The sequence below is a fragment of the Epinephelus moara genome, chromosome 11 (assembly GCF_006386435.1).
Source record: "Epinephelus moara isolate mb chromosome 11, YSFRI_EMoa_1.0, whole genome shotgun sequence".
Classification (NCBI taxonomy): Eukaryota; Metazoa; Chordata; class Actinopteri; order Perciformes; family Serranidae; genus Epinephelus; species Epinephelus moara.
In genome coordinates this window covers 36,515,650-36,540,206 of record NC_065516.1, presented here as the reverse complement: position 1 = coordinate 36,540,206, position 24,557 = coordinate 36,515,650, and the positions used below count along the sequence as shown (strand labels likewise).

General features: G+C 43.7%; 2 protein-coding genes across 5 annotated transcripts in view; both read left to right on the top strand.

Moving 5' to 3' along the window:
• The window catches only part of itprid1 (ITPR interacting domain containing 1), a 40,968-nt gene extending 21,479 nt beyond the window's left edge, over positions 1–19,489 (top strand). For 3 of the 4 annotated variants that reach the window (XM_050056067.1, XM_050056069.1, XM_050056068.1), the window contains 9 exons: positions 4,417–4,946; positions 5,380–5,437; positions 6,435–6,547; positions 6,710–9,058; positions 11,064–11,191; positions 11,989–12,100; positions 12,781–13,065; positions 17,792–17,842; positions 18,703–19,489. In XM_050056067.1, the coding sequence (XP_049912024.1) occupies positions 4,417–4,946; positions 5,380–5,437; positions 6,435–6,547; positions 6,710–9,058; positions 11,064–11,191; positions 11,989–12,100; positions 12,781–13,065; positions 17,792–17,839 (3,623 nt within the window). In that variant the 3' untranslated portion in view covers positions 17,840–17,842; positions 18,703–19,489. Of the gene's footprint in view, positions 1–4,416; positions 4,947–5,379; positions 5,438–6,434; positions 6,548–6,709; positions 9,059–9,243; positions 9,613–11,063; positions 11,192–11,988; positions 12,101–12,780; positions 13,066–17,791; positions 17,843–18,702 lie in introns of those variants that run through there. The other variant, XM_050056070.1, reaches the window with a different exon arrangement.
• A 3,674-nt stretch (positions 19,490–23,163) lies between these two features.
• The window catches only part of ppp1r17 (protein phosphatase 1 regulatory subunit 17), a 5,717-nt gene continuing 4,323 nt past the window's right edge, over positions 23,164–24,557 (top strand). Inside the window, exons 1-2 of the mRNA XM_050056108.1 lie at positions 23,164–23,301; positions 23,782–23,872. Of these exons, the coding sequence (XP_049912065.1) occupies positions 23,803–23,872 (70 nt within the window). The 5' untranslated portion in view covers positions 23,164–23,301; positions 23,782–23,802. The remainder of the gene's footprint in view (positions 23,302–23,781; positions 23,873–24,557) is intronic.

Sequence of the window (24,557 nt, the reverse complement as noted above, 5' to 3'; positions counted from 1 at the left end):
TAACTTAAGACAGTCCTGAGTAACAAACTAATATCCAGCAGGATTTAGACTGTGACAGACGGTAAATCTCTGCTAATGAATGCGCTTCGATACAAGCTTTGACACGGACTGAATGAATGAGGAAATTAAACAGCGTGCAAGAGGGAGGAGACAGAGAAAAACCTGCCAGCGAGCAGGTTAGGTTCACAGAGTCTGTTACCATGGTGATTGACTCAGAGTTTCAGTTACCTCTCTGTCTGGAACTGAAAACCCAGAGTTTCCCTCATTTCAGGGTTAACATACTCAGAGTTTTCACTAAACCCGCTTTCTGGAATAGGCCACCCCTCTGGCTCCACGCAGTCTCTTGCCGCTGTGGCGTTATCTCGTGCTGCATTCACTGCAGTCGGACATTGGAGATTCGCGCTCGTAAATGTCAAATTGGCCATCACTTTTCTTTGAATTCGGTGCTGCCAACTGGGGTGGCAGCAGGGGTGGCATAGGGTGGCATTTGCCACCCTATGCCACCCCGGTAGATCCGCCCATGTAAAGTAATAAATTAGTTTACTTATTACTCCCAGCACCCATTAAAACTGGGAGCGCCGTATCTCCCCAAAATTCAGATGTGTGCCTCTGTTATGTGCAGCTAAGGCTAGATAGCGTGATTTCTTTCTTTGTTTGTTTTACCTGGGGGGTTTCTGTTGCCTGTGAGCGGTATTTTCCCAAAGATCTGCCTGAAAGATGGAGAGTCACTCATGGAGCAACATTTCATCCCCCACATCACTTCTCTGTGTCTGCAGCTGTCCACCAGTTAAATCCACTTGTTGTTTAGCCAGTGCAGAGCTACAGCCGACCTCTGCAGCCGTGGAGGGCTCACCTTTGGTGGGGTGTATTTCCTGGAGTTTCACGTTGTTGTGCTGTCGGTCGTAGTAGCCGAGGTGTTTCAGACCGGAGGTTTGAGGACGTGTTTTTCACAGTGGAAACAGTTTTAGTCCGGCTACCTGCAGCAGCAGTCTTCCTGTCATCTTTCCCTCTGACAAAATCAGAGTAACGGGAATATTTCCAGTCTCTAAGGTAAGCATTTCCATCTTTCAAGCTAGCGTGCTGCTTTGTGACATGCCTGTGCAGCACAACGATTACTGGAATGAATCAGCTGATGTGATGTTGTATTTTAAGTCAGTAGCGATGTGATAATAAAAGTAAAGTTGTAATGAGTTGTTTGGTTTTGGGCTAATTGTAAAATGAAAATTTTATCAGTAATTAGTTACACTACTGGTTACTGGAAAAAGTCATAATATCACTGTAACGCATTATTGCCCAACACATATTAGAAACAGTACTGGGTCTCACTCGGTCACATTTTGCACCTACATTAAATTCACAACACAAGTGACATTGAAGTCAAATGTTGTGTGTAATCAGTTTCTTCCTCTGTAACTGACTGAATTTATATTTTACACTCTTTGTAGCTGTCTCCGTAACTACACATGTAAGATGATGTGGCAGTGAAGTATAACTGTTCCTCCTGTCATACTGTAATCACCTTGATATTATCACACAACAGTGCAATCTAACACTGAATCTGTCATGTTTTACAGGTCATCTGAGTCAACTGATGCTCCTCCCTGTTTGACGAGCTGCTCCTGGACTCAGCAGACTCTACTGATACCTTTTTTCCATTGTCACTCCTGGCTGTGCTGAGTAAAGCCATGCCGTGCTGATGTGTCTCCATTATCAGTTTAGAAGCACCGTGCCACGCCAAGCCGCACAGGAGATGGACCTTCTGAGTGGGTCCAAAAGCCGGGCCGCCCGCTGTCAAGCGGGTAGTAGTGACGTCTCGCCAACCACAGCCAACCCCTGGTGACCCCCTTCTCCCCCTCAAACAAGCTCTGTGTGTGTTGCGAGACTCTCCTCCCCTCTGTCTGCAGGACACCAGAGAGATAGGTCTTTAAAAGTCTCTGTGTGTTCAGCTCTCAGTACGTCTGTAGCTTCTAACTGAATCTCTGCGGTTTGGAGTTTAGTTTCTCTCCTGCGTCCTGTTTGTACTTTAGATATCTGCTTTATTTCACTGTTTCATGTTCGCTATCAGCCGTGTTAGAAGTTGTGTGAAGTTGCTGCTCGAAAACTCAACATTTCCTCATTTTGCTGCTTCACAATAAAAGCTTTTACATAACAAAATAAGCTAGGGCTTTTATTGTGAAGAATCTACAGGAAATGAAATGTGTTTATCACTGAATTAGTGGAACTTTGTGAGCAGCTTTTCTTTAATAAAGACAAGTGTAATAATACAGAAGGGAGGAAGAGTGAAATCAGAAACAGCCACAGTGAGATGTTGATGAAGAGCTGCAGACAACAGGCTCTTACTGCACCTTTGCAAACAGCTCACCTCCAACAGGTAAACTTCTTTAACCAAAATAAAACAAACCAAGCCATGACTGTGGAAAAGAGGTATTACAGTATGAAAAACCATCAGATCAGAATTAGCATCAGTAAAGTCTCCACCACAGGAAGTCCCCTCTGTGACCTGAGAGCTCCGTTACCAGCTGACATAACTTCAGTATGAAAACAAGCCTGTACTGTGATGGAGGAGATAAAGTGGACAGTTTGTCTAAATGTTAGGGCTTTTCTACTTTTTGTGTGTTGTAATTTGTAAATTTTGATTTAAGTTTCCATTAACTTTGAATAAAGTTATGTTTCAGGAGGGTTGTTGTCATTTTTGAACTTAGCAGTAAGGATCTGTTGAAGAAATGTGACACGTCCTTTTACAAAGACTTGATGTTATGACACTGACAAACAGGTGAAAGTGAAAAACCAAATTGATTTCATGCACGTAAAAGAGTAATAAACCTGCCTGTTTAACATCCTGACTAAAATGTATGTAATACAGTAAATAGTGACTAAGCACAAAAACATTTCTTAGTATAGAGGTTTTTCTTTTTTCAGACAAAGAGATTAAGAGATGTTTTACCTTGACATGTTTCAACTGTCAATTTCAGTCTTCTTCAGAAGCGTCATCTGACATGCGTCGTGACGTGTCTGTATCAGCCGGTGTTTCCTTGAAGGCGTGACCAGCCTGGCGATCCCCCGCCCAGGCGGCAGGGGGCGTGACCAGCCTGGCACATCTGTCAGATTGCCAGGCTGGTCACGCCTTCAAGGAAACACCGGCTGATACAGACACGTCACGACATACGTCAGATGACGCTTCTGAAGAAGACTGAAGTTGACAGAGGAAACATGTTAAGGTAAAGCAACATCTCTTAATCTCTTTGTCTGAAAAAAGGAAAACCTCTATACTATTTAATTGAGTCGACAAAATGAACCTAATCGAGACAAAACATTTCTGTTTCACCATCAAACTTAGTCACAGTGACAGATGACAATATGAATTAAAGCTCAGGCCCTCAGGGTGCTGGCAGGGAGCTGACTAATACCACTGTTCGTTTCTCTGAGAATCGGACCCTGCACGCAGGAGTGAAATGGCCTATCCTTCATAAAGTGTGCACCTATGAATGACTTACCATTTTTGCACCACTTTTTGTGTCCACTACATGGCGCTAGAGAACACACTAATTACACGTCATGTTGCTGCAAATGAACTGTAGACCACACCATGTAAATTTCTGACAAGTCTTACTTCCTGGTACCAGTAGGTGGCACAATCACCATGATACCTAATGTGCATGTAGTCGGCTTCAGGCCTGTGGTCTTATAAAGCATGTGATGTTTGGGGCAGATTGGACCATGTATGCTGGAGTTACAAAGCACTTCCTGTTTGGTGGCAAAACATGGAAATTTGACACCTCCCCACGGTCACACGGTTCGATGAAAACTCAAGCTTTAAGCAACTTTTGATGTCCAAGGTCTTAAGATGCTATGGACAAAATTTCAAGTCAGTTGGATCTAATCTGTAGGCGGAGTTTGTTAAAGTACAACTCCTGGAAAAGGCCAAAAAATGCACCAGAATGACACATTAAATTCAAAATGGCCGATTTCCTGCTGGGTTTAGGGCATGGCTCCAAGAGGCTTTTTTGTGTGTTTTGGCGTGTTACATATACCCAGCAATTTTTATACCTCTAGGCAAATCATACTGTGGGGGCTGCCTCATTGAAATGTTCTAGGGGAGCACTACCGAGCCCCTTCAGCACAGCAAGGGAAAGAAATTGGGAAACGACAGCAGAGGCCAAGCACATGTCAGTTGGGATTGGGATGTTATGGGGTAGCAGAGGCGGTGGTGCTAAGGGTTTTCATTTCATGTTTGGATCAGCCTGGTTCTGATGGTGTTTGATGTTCTGAGGAACATCATGGTTTAAGAAATGTTAGATCATGTATATGATCAGTGGTTAACACTGTAGAGACCGGTGTCACTGAGTTACTTGTTCTGTGGCTATCAACAAATTGCTGTGAAACATTTTCCTTGTCTTCTTCTCATGTCTCCTTCAGACCGTTTTAGACAGCTGGAGGTTCTCCAGCAGGTCACCTCAGCATTCTCCTCCTTGGTTGGGTCTTCCTCCTCCTCACCTCTCACAGCACCGCTGGGGAAAGACCTGTCTCCTGAGGCCCGGGAGAGGAGGAGTCGCGTGGGCATGCTGTTCAGACGAGCATCAAAGAAGTCACTCAGCCAAATCCACAATCAGAAAACCCCGGAGTTGACTGCACCTGCTGCCACCTCTTGTCCCTGTGCTGCACCTGAGTCACCGCAACCTCCATCCAGCCCTGGAGACAAGACAGTCCTCTTAAAAAGAGTCAAACCTGCAGTCCCTGAGACTGTGTGTCTGAGTCCTCTGGCAGAGGAACAAGGAGCTGGTCCAGACCCTCAGCCCCAGCCTAACGAGACACCTTTGATAGGCCAGGAGGAAGCACTCAGACTCAGACAGTGTCCCCTGAGGGAAGGTCCCCCCCTGACAGCCAGCACTTCTTTACTGAGGAAGAGGAGCCCGGGGCCGGCCAGGGAATCATTTGAAATGGAAGAGGCAAGTCAAGCTGCAACTGCAACAGTTGTCAAAGTTCATCAACTGCAACACTAAAACTATTGTAGCAAGGTGGTTTGAGTTGCTGCCACAAGATTGGGTTAACAAGCAGTTGAACAGGTGTACCTAATAAAGTGGCCCGTGAGTGTAAACTTTACATACATGCACATATTTTGCAGCATGAGATTTGGTCTGATAAACAGCAGCTTTCTGTCGGAGAGGAGTGTTTCAAAGAGGTTGTGTCCGGGGTGGGAGGGGTCGGTCGTGATTGGTCCTGCCGATAAAGAAACAATTTGTGGAGTGGTGTCTATATCCACAGTTTTCACTTTGAATTGCATTAGATTTTAAAATGCAAATATCTGATTTCCCAGCTATAGTTACATCACTTTAAAGCACTTTCCTGCAGTTTGCTAATGTTGTCTTTGTCTCATTCCAGATCCACAGTTTTGATGAAAGCAGTGTCATTGGGAGCTACACAGGGGCAGAACATTCAGGTGGGTCCTTTATCGTATCATTCCATGGACACATGGACAGGTGTCTGTCACTTTGTATGGCGCCCATGTCTATTATAATAATGCTTTATAATCTGCTTGTAACACTGTATAAATAAAAAAGCCTCATGTTAACAAATAAATGTTTCCAGAGTTTGCTCATTACCAGACGTTGCGCTAGACTTTTTCGTTGCCGGTCATTTTGACCGACAGCGTCATAAAAATCCGGTCATAATCTATTTTTACCGGTCATTTTAATTTTCCTTTAAGATATTCAAAGACATTTAGTTTTCATTTGTTCGTTTTTAATAAATCCAACAATCAAATTTTAAAGTGTGCATTAATAAGGACATGAACGAAAAGATGAAAAGACATCCACACACCATTCTGGACACACCGGACGCGGAACCGAAGCGCAGCGTCCAGCAGCGGAGGCTGTTTTCAGTCAGCGCCCATGTTAACCTATCTGACTGTCCACACAGGCCGCTGAGCAGAGCGGAGCACCAGCAGAGGCAGCGCTTCAGTTCGGTGTCTGGTCTATTTTTCACGCGAGCCGCGAGCACTTCTGTCAATCCGGATAGAGCGGATCGTACCAAACAGGAAGTCAGACACAGAAAAGACGAGAGAATCCGGCCAATTTTCAAAATAAAATAACAGCACGCACTGAGGAACGTGAGGAGAAAATACCGTGTTTATAATTTAAAATAACACAACAGTGCATAACCGAACACATTTTTCAATACCATAATCACTTCATTATAATTTTAATTTTGTGTCAACGAGCCTACAGACTACATAAATAAAATGGTCAGAACAATATGCCCGATTCGTTCAGTGTTCATCCAACACGCTCAATACATGGACATGCAATGACAAATTGTCATTAACTTATTACGTTTTAAAAAACAATTAAAATATGGACGCACAGGATGTTACATTATGATAATGACGCTCTGTCCCTCCTTGTTTGTTTCCTCTCTCCTCCCTCGTGTGTGAGCAGCGCAGGGTGTAATACGGACCAACAGCTGCCAGTCAGACAGCAGTGGCTTCTTAGAGGAGCCCTTCATCCCCTCCCTCTCCCAGCAGGCATCACCAGGACCTGATCTCATCAAGGTCTCTCACTTACTAACACATACTCACTTCTCTCACAAGACCCCAACTTTACTAAAGTGCAATGCTAAACCATTTACGATACTGAAAGGGTTTGGTGGAAACGTGGCTAAACAGTTCCTGTGTCTGTATGTTTGACTCTCTGTGTTGTCTGTTTGGTTGCAGGCTCTGGCGGGCCTGTCAGGAGGGAGCACCGACAGCCAGAGCAGTGAGAGGCCGGGCTCCCCGTCTCCTCCGTCCCCTCACACCCCTCCATCTCTCCTTCACTCCTCGTCTCTGACCTCTTCTGCTGTTGATAAATCTCCCCTTCCCTCACCCTGTCCTTCACCAGAGCCTTCACCCTGTAGCCCCTCCCCAGAGACAGAGAGTCCACCAGATCAGGTTCAGTCTCCACCTGACTCACTGCCTGTAGCGGCGTGCGATCACCTTCCTCCTCGCTCATCCTCAGCCGAGCTGCAGATCGTGACTGGCTCCCAATCTCCAACTTCTCCCGCCTCCTGTACCTCTGCCTCCCCTACGTCTCCCCCCACGCAACCTGCCTCATTGATTAAAGAGTCAGAGGAGATTGAAACGGAGGATAAGGATCCTCCATGCCCCCACCTGTCCACTGCAGTTCATGACTCTAAAGACGCAGCAAGTGTCCCTCCTCCCTCCTTATCTCCTCCCCCCTCTCCAAATTTGGATTGCCAGTTTTCTGCCTCCGCTGCGATGTCTCCTACACAGTCCAACTCCTCCTCTTGGAGTCCAGGGAACAAACAGTCGGAGCAGAATGAGGTGGCTTTGTGTGAAAATTCCCCCTCTGCTTCTTGTGGCTTATCACCTCTGCTTCCCCCTTCCCGCAATGAATCTCCCTCTGCGCCTCCTAACTTTAATGTTCCGCCCTCTTCATCCTCTCCCTCACTAACTGAGTCCCTCTCACAGAGTCCAGAAAACAATCAAAATGATTCCCTTTCCCCAGACTCAGATGGAACAAGCCGCTCCGATCCAACTACTAACACACAAAAGAAAGAGGAAGAAACACCGCCATCTCTGCCCTCTCAGTTGGACGAGGACAAGTCAGACGGCTGTGCCACACTGTCCTGCCTGTCTCCTCACTCCTACACTCCAGTTTATCAGTCTGCCTCGTCATCTCCATCACACGATTCAGAGAGTCTGATAGATCCAACTGTTGGAGGAATATCAGATCTGACCAAGCAGTCCGTCTCCCAACAGGAGGGACCATGCTCTCATGATCATAACACAGACCCTGCTCCAGCCTGTCCCGTCCAAGATGTTATTCATGATAAGATGAATCACCTCTCCCTGGACCTCGGAGAGGGAGAGGGCGAGAGACACACTGACACTGTGCAGACTCCAGAGGCAGCTGTTTACATCTCAGACACAGAGAGCTCTGCGGGCCTGTCAGAGGGTTCTCGATTAGTCTCTGAGGAAGTATGTAACCAAACAGAAATAGATCTACAGGTCCCGTCCTGCAGTTTGCATGATGAACTTTCAACTGGAACCAAACCGGAAGAGTGTGAAAGGGGAGAAAATAGCTCAGAACGTGAATCTCTCAGAAGTCCTTCAGTTTTAGTGGAAGTGGAACCAGAGGGTCTCATTAAGATTGAGAGCTTAGATGTGGTATTTCAGACCTCAGTGGATGGATCAGAAGGTGAAAATGAAGACGTGGAAGCCTTTTTTCAGCAGCTTGATTCAGAGGGGCGAGTCTATTGGGCAGAACCCATCCGGGTTTCCAATCCGACCCCCATGAATGAAGAGTCAGACAGCTTTGAAGCCTCAGACAGATCTCCTGGAGGCCTGGATGTTCTAGATCCATTTTTATCGTCATCATCCCCGACAACAACAGACACTGACCAGACGTCAAGAAATGCAACTGCCTCCCCAGATACCAACTCCTCCGTAACCCTAGCTCCAATCCAATCCCCCTCAGCACCCCCGCACCTCAAGCCATCGAGCCGCTCTGTCTCTGTCCAGATGCCTTCGTCTCTGTCTTCTCATATTGTCCACAGGAAGGATGTTCCCTACATGACTGACTCAAAACGCACCCTTCTCCCCAGCGTTCTAACACTGGACACCTCCACCCCTTTCCGTGCTGTACAGTCATGGACAGACCAGCAGATCCAACGAAACACTCTCACCAAGAAGTTATCACACGGGGCTCTTCATGCCGCCCCAAAGGAAGTAAACGTATCCACGAGTGCCACAGAAGCAGCACAAAGACCGGCACTGAACTTCTCTTCGTCTCCGTATTTCCCTCTGCTGTCAGACGACTGGCAGTCACATGACTGTCTCCCCGGGGTGGCTGGAAGTTACCATACGATGTCAGTCTCTATGGATAAGGGGCTGTGGCCTGACGAGGAGGAAGAGGTGGATGGCGATGAAAATGAAGATGAGGAGAAGCTTTGGGAGGGCAATCAGACAGCCACCATGGCATGCTGCTGCTCCTGTGACCATCAGCATACCTGCTGTGCTCAGAGGAGCTACAACAAGCAACACACTCTGGGAAACAGTCCTGTGAGTAATTCCACTCTCTCGATGGTGCGACATGATTTAATTTTAGGTTTTCAGTTCCACTTTTGAACCTGCTCGTATCCACACATTTTATAATGTACAGCAGTTTAAAGTTGTTTTGCCATCATTTGATGTTGACTAGAGATGATACGCCGTCTCATGGTGGTCACTTCCTGTCAACGTTACAGATCAGAAGCGCAGAGAGTCGTTGACTGGAGATGATACGCCGTCTCATGGTGGTCACTTCCTGTCAACGTTACAGATCAGAAGCGCAGAGAGTTGTCGACTAGAGATGATACGCCGTCTCATGGTGGTCACTTCCTGTCAGCGTTACAGATCAGAAGCACAGAGAGTTGTCGACTAGAGATGATACGCCGTCTCATGGTGGTCACTTCCTGTCAACGTTACAGATCAGAAGCACAGAGAGTCGTTGACTAGAGATGATATGCCGTCTCATCGTGGTCACTTCCTGTCAACCTGCAGGTTTTTGCAGAATGGAGCGTTGATAGTTGTTTGTTTCAGCTTGTCTCGTCGTGAATCTTTGTTCTGAACTGGGCTGAGGACCGACAGCTCCTCTGTGTATGTCTGCTGCTTTCACTGTGCTGCATGTTGAATACTGATGATACACAACATGTAATGAGTTCTGGAGTTACTACAACAAATGAACAACAAAAAAACACGAGCATCATTTTGTTCAGTGAAACAGTTTCTTCTGTCTGTTGATGTCAAAGCTCAAAACAGTAGTGAGCTGTGACGTGTCCACCGTCCAATGAGTCACGACGTTTACACGCTGATATAAACAGTGTATTTGTTGTTACCATAGTTCTTGACATGGAGTCCTTTCAAAGCCGCGACCACATTAACATATCAATGTCTCATTTGCATGTGGAGCTTGTGGAGCTCTCTGAGAGTCGGACAGAGGTCTGTTTGTTCCAGGTACAGAATGTGGTGCTCAGAGGCTGAAAGCTGCTTCACCAGGTTTAGTTTTGATCCTGAGGACAGGAAGCAGACTTGACCCTGACCTCCTGAGAGCTCTGGATGGTTTGTAATGTTGCAACAGATACAAAATCTTTCAGTGCTCCATAATCCAATAAGATATTTTAAAATCAGGTCTTTGACACACAGAAAACCAGTGCACAGTGAAGTGGACTGATGTGGTCTGCTCTCCTGGTCTGAAGTAAAGGTAGTATTGTAAAATCGCTTTTATCATTTGTTTCGGCATTTTTATTTTAATTACATGAAACAAATAAAAGCACCTTTGTAGCTTTTAAATAAAAAAACATTGTGTATCTTTACAACCTAAAAACAAATTAAAATGGCTGAAAATAATTACAATGAATATTTGTTTAAAAAAATATATGTAGTCTGTTATAGTCCAATGAAGTAATGTACTTTTACAGTGAAATCAGATCATATCTTTCAATACCAGTGTGTGACAGTAGGACACATACACATGTATAAAAAACACAACTATATTATACAGTATATAAAGTATGTAAATATAAGTAAGGAATATATATATGTATTAATAAATAAAAGGGAAAAATAAATAAATAAAGAAAAAAATAATTAAATAATAAATTGAAAAAAAAGAAAAATAAATTAACAAAATAAAAACAATAAATAGATATCCAACAGGGCCTACAAGAAAATTCCTAAAATTACAATAAATGTCTGTTGGATATGTGCATGCTTCTGTGCTTTTAACACAAGTTTACGCACCTTATTTTAAATAGTAAAATGAATACTTTTATAATAAAATATTGTAAAAATAAATCAATTTTGCAGATGTGAACTTACAGAAAATCAGATGGCTACATTTACATATTTATTATATTATTTCATGAGCTGTGAATTACCATTTTTTGCTGTAATTTTACTCAACAAATCAGAAAAACCCACGTTGTGTACGTGTAGCTTAGCCTGAAAATGTTATATCTTGAATTTCCATATTTCCCATTACCTGGGTACGTGGTTGAAAGGTAACTCTTGCACTTGTTCTCTGCAGTACTCCCTCGATGAGTTGGAGGAGATGGTGCTGTGTCTGCAGCAGTTTTGCTCTGTGCTCAGCAACATGGAGGAGCAGCTGTCTGAAGACCAGGCTGCAGTTTACAGCGCTCTCTCTGACCAGGACAGGTACACGCTGACGTTAAAGAAGCTGTTTGAACCCTGATGTGTTCCACTTATGTCAGCATTAAGGTTACAACACTCACAACAGTCAACATGCTACATTCAGTTTCCATTTTGGCAGTATTAGGTCCTTATCACACAGGAAGCAGCTGGATGAGGCTTTTTGTAATTGTTTTAATGAGAATTGACCTTTTTGCTTTTACCTTCTCCCTCAGTGGAAACAAATTTATTCACTTTAATTTAAGACAATAAAGCCTCCACAAAAATAGTACTTTAAGTCTTGTGTGTGATTTATCCTGGCTTCATATGAGCAGAGAAAATCTCTGCTTGTCGCTAGGCTAATTTATACAATGTAAAATGCCATAGCCTTGTGCTAATAACGTTAGCATGTTGTTAAGAAAACATGTTTAGTATAAAACAGTTGTTTTGTCAGTGAACCTTGTGAATTGTAATGGAGCCAAAATTTGTAACGCTACCTTTGTTATGGTTGACTTCCTGTTGGGTTCAGAGCATGAGTCCAAGAGATTTTTTTGCATGTCTTAGGATGTTACATGTGCCCACCAATTTTTGTACATGTAGGTGAAAGTTTCGGAGACTGTTAAGGCAAAATTTTGTAGGGGGCACTACTTAGCTGTTTTTTCAAATCAGAGTAAAATAACAAATTTTGTGTGCAAAGTTTCATCAGTTTTTGAGTATGTTAAGCCCCCATAAAAGCAATTTATTTCTAGGAAGAAGAAGAAGAATTCCTTCAATTTCAAGGGTGCTCGGGCCCTAATGGCTGCATGTATGTGTGTGGTGTGTAGGGAGAAGATTCGGGACATCGAGGAGCTGAGGCGTGCAGTGAAACAGGAGGCTGGAGAGCTGGAGACGCAGTTGAGTGAACTGGCCCATCACTACGACGACAGCTTGAAAATGGTAACAGTCACACCGGCACACTCGGACCTGTCTGCTGCGAGAGTAGTCACTATGGAAGGGATGTTTGAAAATCATCTGTGTGTCTGACTGTGGATGGTGGAGCTGCTGAGTGGATCTGTGGAGTTTGTTAGTTGCGGTGGTGGCTGTTAGCAGCTAGCTCCGCTCATTAGCCGCTGAACGGCAGCAGAGCTAGCAGCCACCAGCCGCTGGACTTCACGTCTGTTGATCCCCGCAAGACTGCACCCAAATTCAGACTGTGTGGGGGAGGTTTATGGGTTGATGGTGTTTGACAGACAGGTAGGAGGCTCAGTTATCTGTTGGTGCAAAACTTATCCACAGTCAGACGCACACGGCTGATTATTTACTGTTGAATTACAGCTCACAACTCGTGCCAACGGCTCACGCTGCTCTGATGTGGGTATTTTCGCTGGCTAGCAGAACATCCTGGCACAGACTCTTTACTGGATTTTACCAGCCTGTCGCTCATTTGGCATTTGAAGATAGTTGCAAGCACGGCCGTTCTCTGCTTTCAACGTCCGATAGTCCACCACTAACATTTCAGTTTCAGTTTTTGTCAATGAAATTAACATTGTTCTGTTCTGTATAAGTGAAGTGGTATTCTTTTAGTTTTACCAACTGTATGACGATGTTTTCTGATTATATCTTTTGTGTTTGAGTAGAAGATGCACAGACTGTTGGATGAGCAGTCTCTGCTCTGCTCTCAACTCAGAATCTTCCTACCTGCATCATCGAGCCCCGCCCCCAACAGGACAGTAGCCACTCAGTGCTGTCTACTGCCCTGGATCCCTCCGGCTGATCAGCAGAGCGGCCAAGTCTCCTCCTGGAGCACTTGGAATGTGGACTCCCTCAGACAGTCACCTCCTGGATCAAAGTGCACCTGTGAGGGCCTGGGATGTTCTCCCACGAAGGCAGACAAGCTGGACATGATGAGTTTCCTTCAGAGAGTAAGGGCATCACAATATCATCTGTAGGGAAACAAGTAGAGAGTGAGGAAGTGGGGGTTCTCACTGTGCTGTCACTGGTTACTATATAACTATATATGCAGTGCTTAATTTGAGCTGGAACGTACTGGAATGCGCACCAGGATCTTTTCAGAAAAGGCCCTGGTGCGTTCCGGAACTAATTTGCATGGGTGTAGAACTTTTCGCATCTAAAAACTACATACAGTATTGGCTGATGTCACTAGTGTTGCAGGGTATACTGGTAATGGTAGACCGCAGTACTAAAACTCCACAGTACATATGATAGTTCAAAGTCCAATCGCAAGACGGTGAGTGCCCGTCCCGGCGCGTGCTGGTCAATAACGGCCCGCGCCGGCCACTTGGCACTCAATATGCTGCTGTAGTGGTTTGTTTTCCAGACATGTGAGTATCTTTGAGCAGTGAAAGTTATTATTTATTTCTTTTTACTTGTCGGCAGTGGTTTGTTTTCCACAGAGCTCTACGTGCGAGCATTTTACTGGCATTTGCGACTAAAAATAGTTTTGTGCCAGCAAAATAAGGCTCATAGTGCTCCGCGCCGCAACATAACAGCTTACCGGCGAGTCCGACTCCAGGTCCAATAATTTCCTCTTCTTGGTGTCATGACTGCCCAGTAGTACCTGGACAACTGAGCCATGGCGGCACACAGGTATGTGGCGTGTCAGAGGAGAAACGAGCCGTTCACATTTCTCTCTTTGTGGCAGGTAACGGCCCACAAACCTCACCGCACTTTAGGGACTGTTCTTTACTTATGAAGGGACTGTTCTTTACTTGTCAGGGGAGGAGGGTGGCTGGTTGATTTTTATTTTATTTATTTATTTTATTTTGATCCCCCCTATGTTCATCACTTATTGATGCTGTTTTTGAAGTATGAATAAGTCAATAAGTAATTTATTCCATTGAAATATCATTGATGTATTATAGAAAAGTGATTTATCTTTTTATAAATGACAAAAGGCACATCTGCCTCATTTTTGCTGTGGTATCCTGATACTACTCAGAACCATGATAGTTTCACTGGTATCGTACTGTGGGTCCCAATTCTGGTACGTGACAGCACTAGATGTAACAACCATTCCATTCGGAGTCGCGCAGTGAGGCGGCTCGGGTGCCGCTTAAAAAAGTGTTCCCCACTTTTGGGAGTGAGGGAACACTGCTCTCTCAGAGGCCCAAAGTGTTCCCCTACTTCTAATTTTACAAATTAAGCACTGTATATATGTATATACATATAGTGCCTCTTCGTCATGTTAATACAGGTCACAGGGCATTTAAACTTGTGAGGATGTGGTCGTGCTGTATACCATTTCAACCCAAAGAAGCTCGACTAGCTCAGCCAGCTCAGCCACTTCCACTTAAACTACACCACAATCGCACTGTTTCAAACTTTGTGATCGAACCAACAAATTGGGTTATCTTTGTAAACAACATGCACGATTGCATAACGTCACTCCAAATAGCTTTTATTTATACTATCCACACAAACAACCCCTTAAATTAATCCTTAGCAGCGGTGTGACACACTGCACAGTGCAACACACACTGACGACACAGAGTGTCAAGTAACAAACAAAATCGCATTTGTGCATTTACAACTACACACTGTAAACCCAGATTTTGTTTCTAATTAAACTTCTGAGTAATCATTACTAATTCGGTGTGTCCATTTCACGCTCTACACTTGGTGGAACCAGCACAGTAGCGGCTTCAGACTGTGAAGCAGCAAGAGGAATGGTTATTACATAAAATAACTATTGTAGTTATCTTTGTGGGGAATTTTAATACCCAAAAGAGTGGTCTGTTAAAGGGATAGTGCACCCAAAAATGAAAATTCAGCCATTATCTACTCACCCATATGCCAATGGAGNAGCCCAACATGTCTGAAGACTTTGAAACTGAGGAGGAACAGCATTTCTTTGTTGAGCTGTATTTGTCTGAGCCCGAGTATACGGACAGAACTCAGGCTACTGGACGAAGCAGCCGCCGCAGCTCATGAGCCTCAGCCAGCCGCAGAATACCGGAGTCGAGCACTGGAAACCTGGTGGTGTAGTTGTTTCAAATGCAAAGCAATGCCAATGGATGAGTTAAGTCTTTGCTGCTCAGACTGGGAATTGGCGATGCCTGCACTTGAGAATCTGGACATCAGTACTGACGAGACTGCTGCTCTTCAGAGACCGTGCATCACCGATCACCCTGAGCGTGCGCACGTGAACACGGAGCACAGAGAAGCAGTCAGAGCTACAGGCTACAATGAGGCTAAAAACAGAGTTCATATGACTTTTTATGTCGGGGCTGCAGCACACTTGGATCACTACAGATGACCAGTATGGAGATATTTTGTGGATTCAATTTTGTGTTCTTGGATGTTAGTCTGGGGCGCCGTCTGCCATTAGGTGCGCTAGCTGCTCCCCCCACCAATCTCTGCAAGGGATGTGAGAACTTCACCAGGGCCTCCGTCAGCATATGGGTGAGTAGATAATGGCTGAATTTTCATTTCTGGATGCACTATCCCTTTAACAATGGGTCAGCTAAATACTAAAGTAGAGAACTTAGAGATAACTTGCTGACGCAGTTTTTTTCTGTCTTTTTTTCTGTCTACTGTTTGAGCCGACTTTGCAAGTGCATGGTGGTCATTCATTTCAAGAAGTAAACTTAAACTAAAGTAAACTTATCTCTATCTCGGAAGTTTAATTAGAAACAAAATCTGGGTTTACAGTGTTCAAACAAGTTGGAGCTGAGCATTTAAATGTATTGTTTAATTTCTTCATTTCCATAAAATTTAAAGGCGCTGTATGTAAGAATGTGGCCAAAACGGTTACTGCACTCAAATTCAAAATGCTGCCGCGAGTCGTGTCCGCCCCCCCTCCCCTACAGATTCGAGGTTGCTGGACAGTGGCACGCTGGAGACTGACTTGTTTGCCCACTTGCTTGCCGTGCTGCTGTAGCTCAGTCATAACTGTAACTGATGCTGAGACTCTACTGACTGTGTGACTGGTAGACGGCGGTGGGTGGCACAACAGGCCAAAACACAAATTCAAAACATAAACATGATTTGCAGACCGTAAAAAAGTTTTTTAATGCGAATATTCTGGCTGTACTATTGTTGTCGGTGAGATCAGTATGTTATATGAACATTATTCCTTAGTCTCTGTGACATATTAGGAGGATTTTACGACTATTTGCTTTAGATTTCTTACATATAGCTCCTTTAATTGAAACAATGTTTTTAAACAATCTTAAAAATCAAAAGCTAATTAAATAAGAAGAAAATACATTAATTGTAATGAATGATAAGATGCAATAACTGGTCATATTAGATAGTTTTTTCTAATGATTTTGAGTAGACACTACTAATACGTACTTATCAAGCCTACTGCATAAAATTAAGCTTATATGTTAACACAACTTGGCAACTTTAGTTTCAGCTAATGTAAAAACTAAAGTGGTATAAGGCAACAGGTTTCACGCGATTTGCGAGTAAAGTCAACTAATTTGCATTAAGAGTGCAGATTATGTCTTACCTCTGCTGTTTCTGTGGTCACAATTTATGTCGGGTCCATAAAACAACTAGAATTGAGTAATCCTGGGTCCCAGTGCCTCTATCAGTCCACGCCTGTCGGAAAATGTGGAGTCTATGAGTTTAAATGGCCACGGGAGAGAAATGAAGTCCTCTGACATCCAATGGAGCCTTGGTCTATGTCTCTCTCTGCTTGTTGAATTGGTGATAACACTTTCGTACATGCGTCACCTTATTATAGTTTTATATGAGTATACGTACAGAGGTCTGATTGATTTTTTGGAATAAAGCCAAAAACCACTGGTTTTAGATGGATATAATGACACGTTAGTGACATCTAATAAGTTCAGCTGTTATCTTGGTGCCAAAGAGGGTGAACAAATGTGCCAAAAAAGGCCAATTTCAAGATCTTGCCAAAGCATTTCTGTACTGAAACCTCTCTAAGTGTCTTTTGCTGCATTTTATAAACATCTGTCTGTGCACAGGTGCAGATAAAATGTTGCTTTGTGATTTACTACAGTTCTGTGCTGCTACTACATCATTTCAAAGGAATATTCACTCCAAAAGTGTAAAGTTTTGTCAGGCGAGAATGAAATCTGTTATTTATTCTGCCTTTTTTCTCTCCTATAATCTGACCCAGTTATTCATCTCGACCATGTAGTTGTAAAGAAATATTCTATTAACTATGGGCCTGAAATATTTGAGCAGATGTCTGAGAAAGAGGCTCTAACAGTGAAAACTCTGGTGTGATATTTCATTTTATTTCGTATATTGGCGTCCTGTCGCTCAGACAGCTCTTCCCACTCTGCCTCCATGTGTCCGTGTGCATTGTACGAGGCTGTAGGCGGGAAACCCTGGAGCCAGCGCAGCAAGTAGTGGATCCACCCACTGAAATTAAAATGTTCCACCTTCCTGCCAAATAGGAAAATTAAATATAAGGAGCAACACTTGTGTAAACAGAATGACTTCTGTGGTTCCACATTGTGCTGCAAGAAAGCAAAAACAATGTCCATTAAAATATTCAGGTTAACTGCAGAACATGTTCCAGGGGTTAATGCAGTATATGCATACGCTAGATGGCAGCTAATATATATAGTACAAATATTATTGATATCATGAGATCAGAGATATTTGAAACCTTAGCACTGTCTAAATGTTGTGTGTCCTTCTTTTCAGTTGAAGGAGTCTTTGCGTCATTCTGTGAACACAGACTCGTTGGAGTAAATGGTAAGTTTATAATTTTACATGGACAATTTGATCATTGTCAAATGATCCAACCTCAATTGAAGGTTTCTTTATTTTCTCCATACAGGATGCTCACTGGCACGCAGCCATGACAAAAGGCTTTTTAAAAATCGAATAAATACTGAAAAAAATTTAAACAAAATGCTTTTGCTGCCGTTTTTCCACAGATTTAAGTTAAAGGTCTGAGACCTTTGTCAGGAAAATTCCTTAGGAGATCACAAAAGTTTTGAGAACGAATGCAATTGTATCTTTTTTATCCATATTTTTCCTCCCATGACCCCTTAGGACCAAAACACACTGGTGGTGAATGCTGCACGTCCAAAATACACCCCTAGTATTTTCAATGTACAACCCCACATACTGGTGACGGCTAGACACACGTCGGCGCTCCTGGACAGGCTGCCCTGCGGTACTTCACGCCACTGTCCTATTTCCAGCCTCGCCGCCCCCAGAATTAAATGCAGTTTTCCCCCACTCGCTCTCTGCTCGTACATATCAGCTCCCGCAGTGGCTCTTTTTCTCTGCTCCTATGGCAGCTTCATTAGAGGCTGTCCACACATGATTTTAAGCTAACGCAGAGGAGCTGCAGCACGCCGCGTCCAGTGTGTGCTCAGGGCCGCAAAATGAATTAAGAGTAGATAAGGAAGGTCTGTGCCATCCAGGTCTTCATGTCCTCGAGGCCGTTTATGAGATTGGCAACATTGGACCTGTGTTTAGGCTTGAGAGGGAGATACAGCTGTGTGTCATCAGCATAGAGTTGAAGGTGATGTTATGTTCTTAATGGTTAATTTATTAATTTAATTGTGCTTCTTTCACAACTTTTATATCATCCTTTGTTTCAGGTGCGAGGCAAGCTGCATGAGACTGCATCTGACTGACTCTGACATTTCCTGAGGTCTTCTAATCATATGCAATATCTTTTCAGATTTACAGTGTAGTGATGGATGTTTCAGAAATGCAAACAGCTGAGTGACTGTCTGATATAACCCCCTAGGATTATGCAAAGAGAAGCGATTGTAACGGCATAGAGTAGGCTGTTTCTGAATTATTAAAATGCTTATTAACAAGGTATCTCAATATAAATGTAAGACAGATGAAGATGTTGTTACACACTAGGCCTCTGCTCAGTGGATGCACGGCGCTTCATTTAAATACCACGACAACAGACCTTAGAACAGTGAAAACGGGTTTGTGTTGTTTGTATGTTCATGTTCTCTATCAGTCTTTGTTATATTGTCTTAAAAAGCCATTAAGGCTGCTGTGCTGCAGAGGAGGTTGGGAACAATAACTCCAATGAGCTGCAGCACACACTTCAGAGCAGGATGTACCAATTACCACAGCACAACCCCTCATCCAGACTTCAAAAGGCTTTGGTTTGAATGGAGAATCACAAGTGTTTTATTTGTAGGAAGCAGAGCTCATATGACTCACCTGCGATAGACAGAACACGGACAGAAACAATCTGTTGTTCCCGTTTGCTTCCACACACAATGTCACTTCCTATTAAAAAGTCGCATACTTGTGCAATACAAACTGTACAAATGTTTTTATTTTCTTAATACTTCTTAATACATAAAATGTAAAACAAATATGAGGGACATATTCCTGAAATAAAAGCCTTTAACTCCTCTGTTGTGACTGGAATATTTCTCATGAGACAAAGAGGGCATGATGTGTTTTAACCGGGATTCACCACATCATTTTTCTGCATGTGAAGAGTCCAAGATCCCCCTAACTTGAACACTTGGAGCACCGTGTGGCTTCACATGAATCATGAAATCATTTTCTCATGTCGCTGCTTTAGATTAGATTGTTCTTCTTCTTCAATGTTTGCTTTACTTCCTGGATTTTTCCCACATGGAAATTCTGACCAATCAAGAGCAGCTTTCTGACACAGGCATTTGATCTGGTCCGCTTGTAAATGCTTATTACTTATATTTATTTGTCTCTATATATCATACAGGAGGCTACACATGTTCAAAAACAGTTTGTAAATCAGGACTATAACTCAATAAATTGGGCATTACTGAAATTAGAAACATTCTTTTGTTGTTTTTCAGCCAATTGTTTTGCCTATTACGCTGCAAAATGTATTTTCAATACAATTCAATTAACATTTTAATAGGCCAAACTACCAATAACTATTTTACTCATTCATGAGTTTTTTCTTCGGCAGTTGAAAAACCCACAACGTCACATCCGTACTGCTATGAATTGTCAGTTTTTTACGGGGTGGCGTTGTTAGCGCCACACCCAACCCCGAACCTGGAGGACCAGGATCGCTCTTTGTCAGACCTCTACCCTTCGACCTGTCCAGCATGGGTGACCCTGCCAGGAGACTGTGCTCCCACTGTCATAGCTCTAGAGGTCATTGAGGTACGCAAGCCCCCCGACCACAGCAAGGTGTCGATCCTCCGGGGATAGACCGAGAGGCATCCAGTGGACCCTGCTCTCCCAGCTGGAAGAGCTTAACTTTGCTGGCGACCTTGCTCTCCTTTCAACCAACTACCCCAAAATGCAGACTTAACAACTTTGCCAGGCAGGTTGGACTCAACATCAACACCTCCAAAACCCAAGTGATGTATGTGAACTCCCCCACAGCACCCATCCTTGTGAACGGGGAGCCGCTTGAGTTTGTGGAAGATTTCACCTACCTTGGCAGCTTCATCAGTAAGGACAGCGGGGCACAAAAAGACATCAACGCAAGGCTGAGAAAGGTCTGGGTTGCTTTTTCCATACTCCGTTCCATCTGGAGGCCCAAGCAATACAGCCTTAAAACAAAGATGCTATTGTATAACAGCAATGTCAAGTCTGTTCTGCTGTATGGTGCAGAGAGCTGGTGAGTGGTCAAAACAGACAAGAGGAGACTGGACGTTTTTCATATTGGATGCCTCAGACGGAAATGCCAGGTCTTTTGGCCTAATAAAATCTCCAGCCATGAACTGTACAAGAAAACAGGTAGCCAGAGCATCACCAAGGAAATTACACACAGACGCCTGAGATGGCTAAGACATGTGTTGAGAATGGAGCAGGATCGGATCACAAAAGTTGCCTTAAGATGGACACCACCAGGCAATAGAAAACCTGGGAGGCCCAAAACCACCTGATGCAGAACTGTGACACAAGAGCTGGAACAGATGAACCTGTCATGGGGAGAGGCGCAACATGCTGCCAAGGACTGAATACAATGGAAAGAGCTCACTGAAGCCTTATGTCCCATAGGCGATGAAGAGGAGTAAAGGTTCATTCTCACTGCCGGGATGCAGAAATGCTGGACAGATTTATGGAATATTCACGCAGCGCTTTTCCGTGTTTAAACCATGCACACAGGTGCGGTGCAGAATTTCGTGTTGTTGTGTTCCAAGTCTGCTCAGTGTGAACGGGTGTGGGTGAACATGGACGAGAGCAGCAGCAGCAGCAGCGAGCCAGCAAGCTAACGTTTAACAAGCATCAACATCAACTTTCTTTAGCACTTACCACTCTCAGCCACCAAGCTGGACAATGAACTGCCAGACGTTGTCCTTTAATTCATTATTCATAAAATCATCCAGTCTTTTATCAAAAAGGACGGGGTGCTGTGAAACGAGGTTTATCAACCTCTCTCTCATACTGTCCTGCCTGGCTGGATTTTGGACTCTCCCGGGTCTGCGCGACGTCACTATAAACAAACAATTTCATTGGCCCAGCTGTGTAGTTCCGCCAGCGAATTCCGCAGGGGTCAAAGTCTGGGCGGAAACTTCTGTTCTGCCCTGGTGTGCAAACTTCCATAAGAACCCATGAAATCAGCTTTTATATTTTTCCGTGACAATAATCCACGCGGATATTCGCCCTCAGTGAGAATGGACTTTAAATCAGTGAAATCTGCTGAAGTCTGCACCCCAAGCGGACTCTCTGGAAGTCTGCAGAAAGTCTGCCTGAGCCCCTTGTGGACTGGATGAATTGTGGATGTGAACAGCCCTCAGCACTCCCAGACTTCCTGGGAACATGCCCCTAAAATCTGCGGGTCTGCAAGTGGGGTGAAGTGCTGACATCTGGATTCAGCCTAGGTCTGAGAGCAGCCTTAAAGACAACTGAGTGTGAAACAAAAAGCACTCGCCTAATGTTAGAGTTACAAGATCACACTTCTGACTACGCTCCAAATTCTCCACACTACACCCAGTTTCCAAAAAAAATACTGTAGTCCTGTCATTTAAAACAGCAGCAGACTGTTTAGAGCAGGCATGTCCAAAGTCTGGCCTGCAGACCAATTTTAATCGGCCCTCGGCTTGACTTTCAAAATATACCATATGTGGCCCTTTACACAATAATGGTTAATCGAGCAAGATCACTTTGCATTTTTACCCTTCACCTCACATATAGGTCTATCATACAGTTTGTAGACAGGCATCATGTAGTAATAGTTCATTAAAAGATAAAAATGGTTGCAATTGTCTCACTTTTTTTTAAACCCATTTGATGTGAGAATCAGTTGGCCCCCAGGTATTTTCACCTTGTTTTATCTGGCCCCCATTCAAAAAAGTTTGGACACCCCTGGTTTAGAGCCTCCGTCCTGTTGCTTCAGGTGGAGCAGACCACAATGCATTGCTCACTACAGTACCAAACATTTTACACCAGTACAGTATTTCAGTGTTGGAGACCGGCTGTAAATTCACAGCAGTGGTTTACAGTGTGGTCACCGGCAGTGATGGCCAAATGAAGCCTCATGAAGCATTTTCTTTATTTTATGAGCCCACTAGATGGCGCTTGAAAGCACACTGAATTGCCATTCTTTGAGCCTCTCTCTTTAAACCATGAGTGCCATCTGGTGGGCTTCAGAAAATAAAGACAGTGCTTCATGAGGCTTCATTTGGCCATCACTAGTCACTGGCAGCATCAGAATATTCAGGTGAAGATTAAAAACCTGTTATTTCTGTGTGAAACCTAAAGACAGAAGCACTGACAGTCACTCTGACTGTTGGGGAATTAACGTCAGCATTAACTTATAAATGAGACCAGACATGTACATGTACGAAACATGGAACAAGAACAGCTTTCAGTTTACTCTGGGTTTGACTTAGATTGGTGCTCTAGGTGAATTTTACAGGACTGGTGAGATGTTTTAAAACATGAATGAATTTAAACAATAAAAGTTTCTTGTCTGCTTAACAAGAAAGTCACGTACAAAACAAAGAAAATAAGAATAGAAGCAGTTTGTTGGGTGTTAAATACCCACTGTCCGTCCCTGTGAGTCTCTTTTATTGCTCTATTTATTAGGTACAATGTGAGGGTGCATCCAGATGGTCAGTCTCTTGAGAGGAGCTAATTAGACCTATATTGATATTCAGCAGCTCTTCAGCCTGTGGGGGAGGGCACATGGTGGCTGCAGAGGAGAGATGATGCTCCTCCTCTGAGCTTCATAAGCCGCTGCTCCAGTCTGTCTGTGTGACACTGCAGAGACGGAGGTAAGAACACACTTTGACTCTTCTGGCTCAAACGTTCTGTGCTTTACATTTTTGTTTTGTGTCTCTGTTATTTATTTGCAGCCACATTCACCACTTTTGTTGCTTCTTTCTTCTCTTGGTTTCCTTCAGTTTATCTTTCATGTGCCGTGCTGGCTTTGTCCGTTTGGAAAATCCAATTAGATTTCGTCTACTTACCTGACAAAATGTGCGTTAGATTTCAACATGTTGAAAGTTTACAGATCTGAAAGTGACGATCACGGACAAAAAATGTTGTTTAAAGTTGACTGAAGCGTGTGTCGATGCTGTTTTGTCTGATATTAAAGCAGATGAGTCTCACACACACACACACACACACACACACACACACACACACTGCTTCATCCTTTGTTAGTGTCACAAGGTCCACTAATAAATAATGGATTGCAAATGCACGTGTGTGTGTGTGTGTGTGTGTGTGTGTGTGTTATGTGATCTGTGTAGAAAGCTCAAAGGGCCTCAGAGATGACGACTGGCTGTGTGAGGTCGACCCTGGAGCCTGAACATCGACTGATGACACAGGAGAGCAAACACTGTAAGTAAAGAGCTCGGCCATTTAACAATGAAAAAATAAAATATAACAATAATAACAAAATGTTTCAGCTTAAATCTGACTTTGTGCAATCATTTTGTAAAACATATTGTGAATTTTACATTTTTTAGAAGAAGCTTGTGACTCAAATAAATCCCCTCTTTTCAAAATAAGACATGAAAACAAAAGTCCTGACAAACAAACTGTTAATCTGCCGATGGGACAACGATCACACAGAAAGTGTTTTGATGGTTGCAGAACACAAGGCGCAACATACTGCTTTATTTTTTCTTGAATTGAATTGAATGCCACCAGTAAAACACTTGCTGCACCTTTTTATTGTTGCAAATCAACCACCCATCACCTCCTCACCCTGACCTCCCTCTGTCATCAGTCTGCTGTTTATTTATTTATTTATTTCACTGTATTTATTTGACAGCAGTCACTATGTAGTTCCTGACAGAGGGTGCTGTCTGTAGCTCTGGTTGAGGGTGAGAGGCTGTCAGCAGATAAACAGAGATCTGTGTGGGTACATGAGACCCTAAAAAAGAGGCTGGATCATGGGGAGTACCACCAGTTGGTCCAGGAGCTTCTCCTCCATCATGGACGTTTACAGTACTGCACTTATCTGCTGTTTTCTATTGAGATGGTGCTAACTGTGCTTTGTGAAGTCGTATAGCTCTGGGTA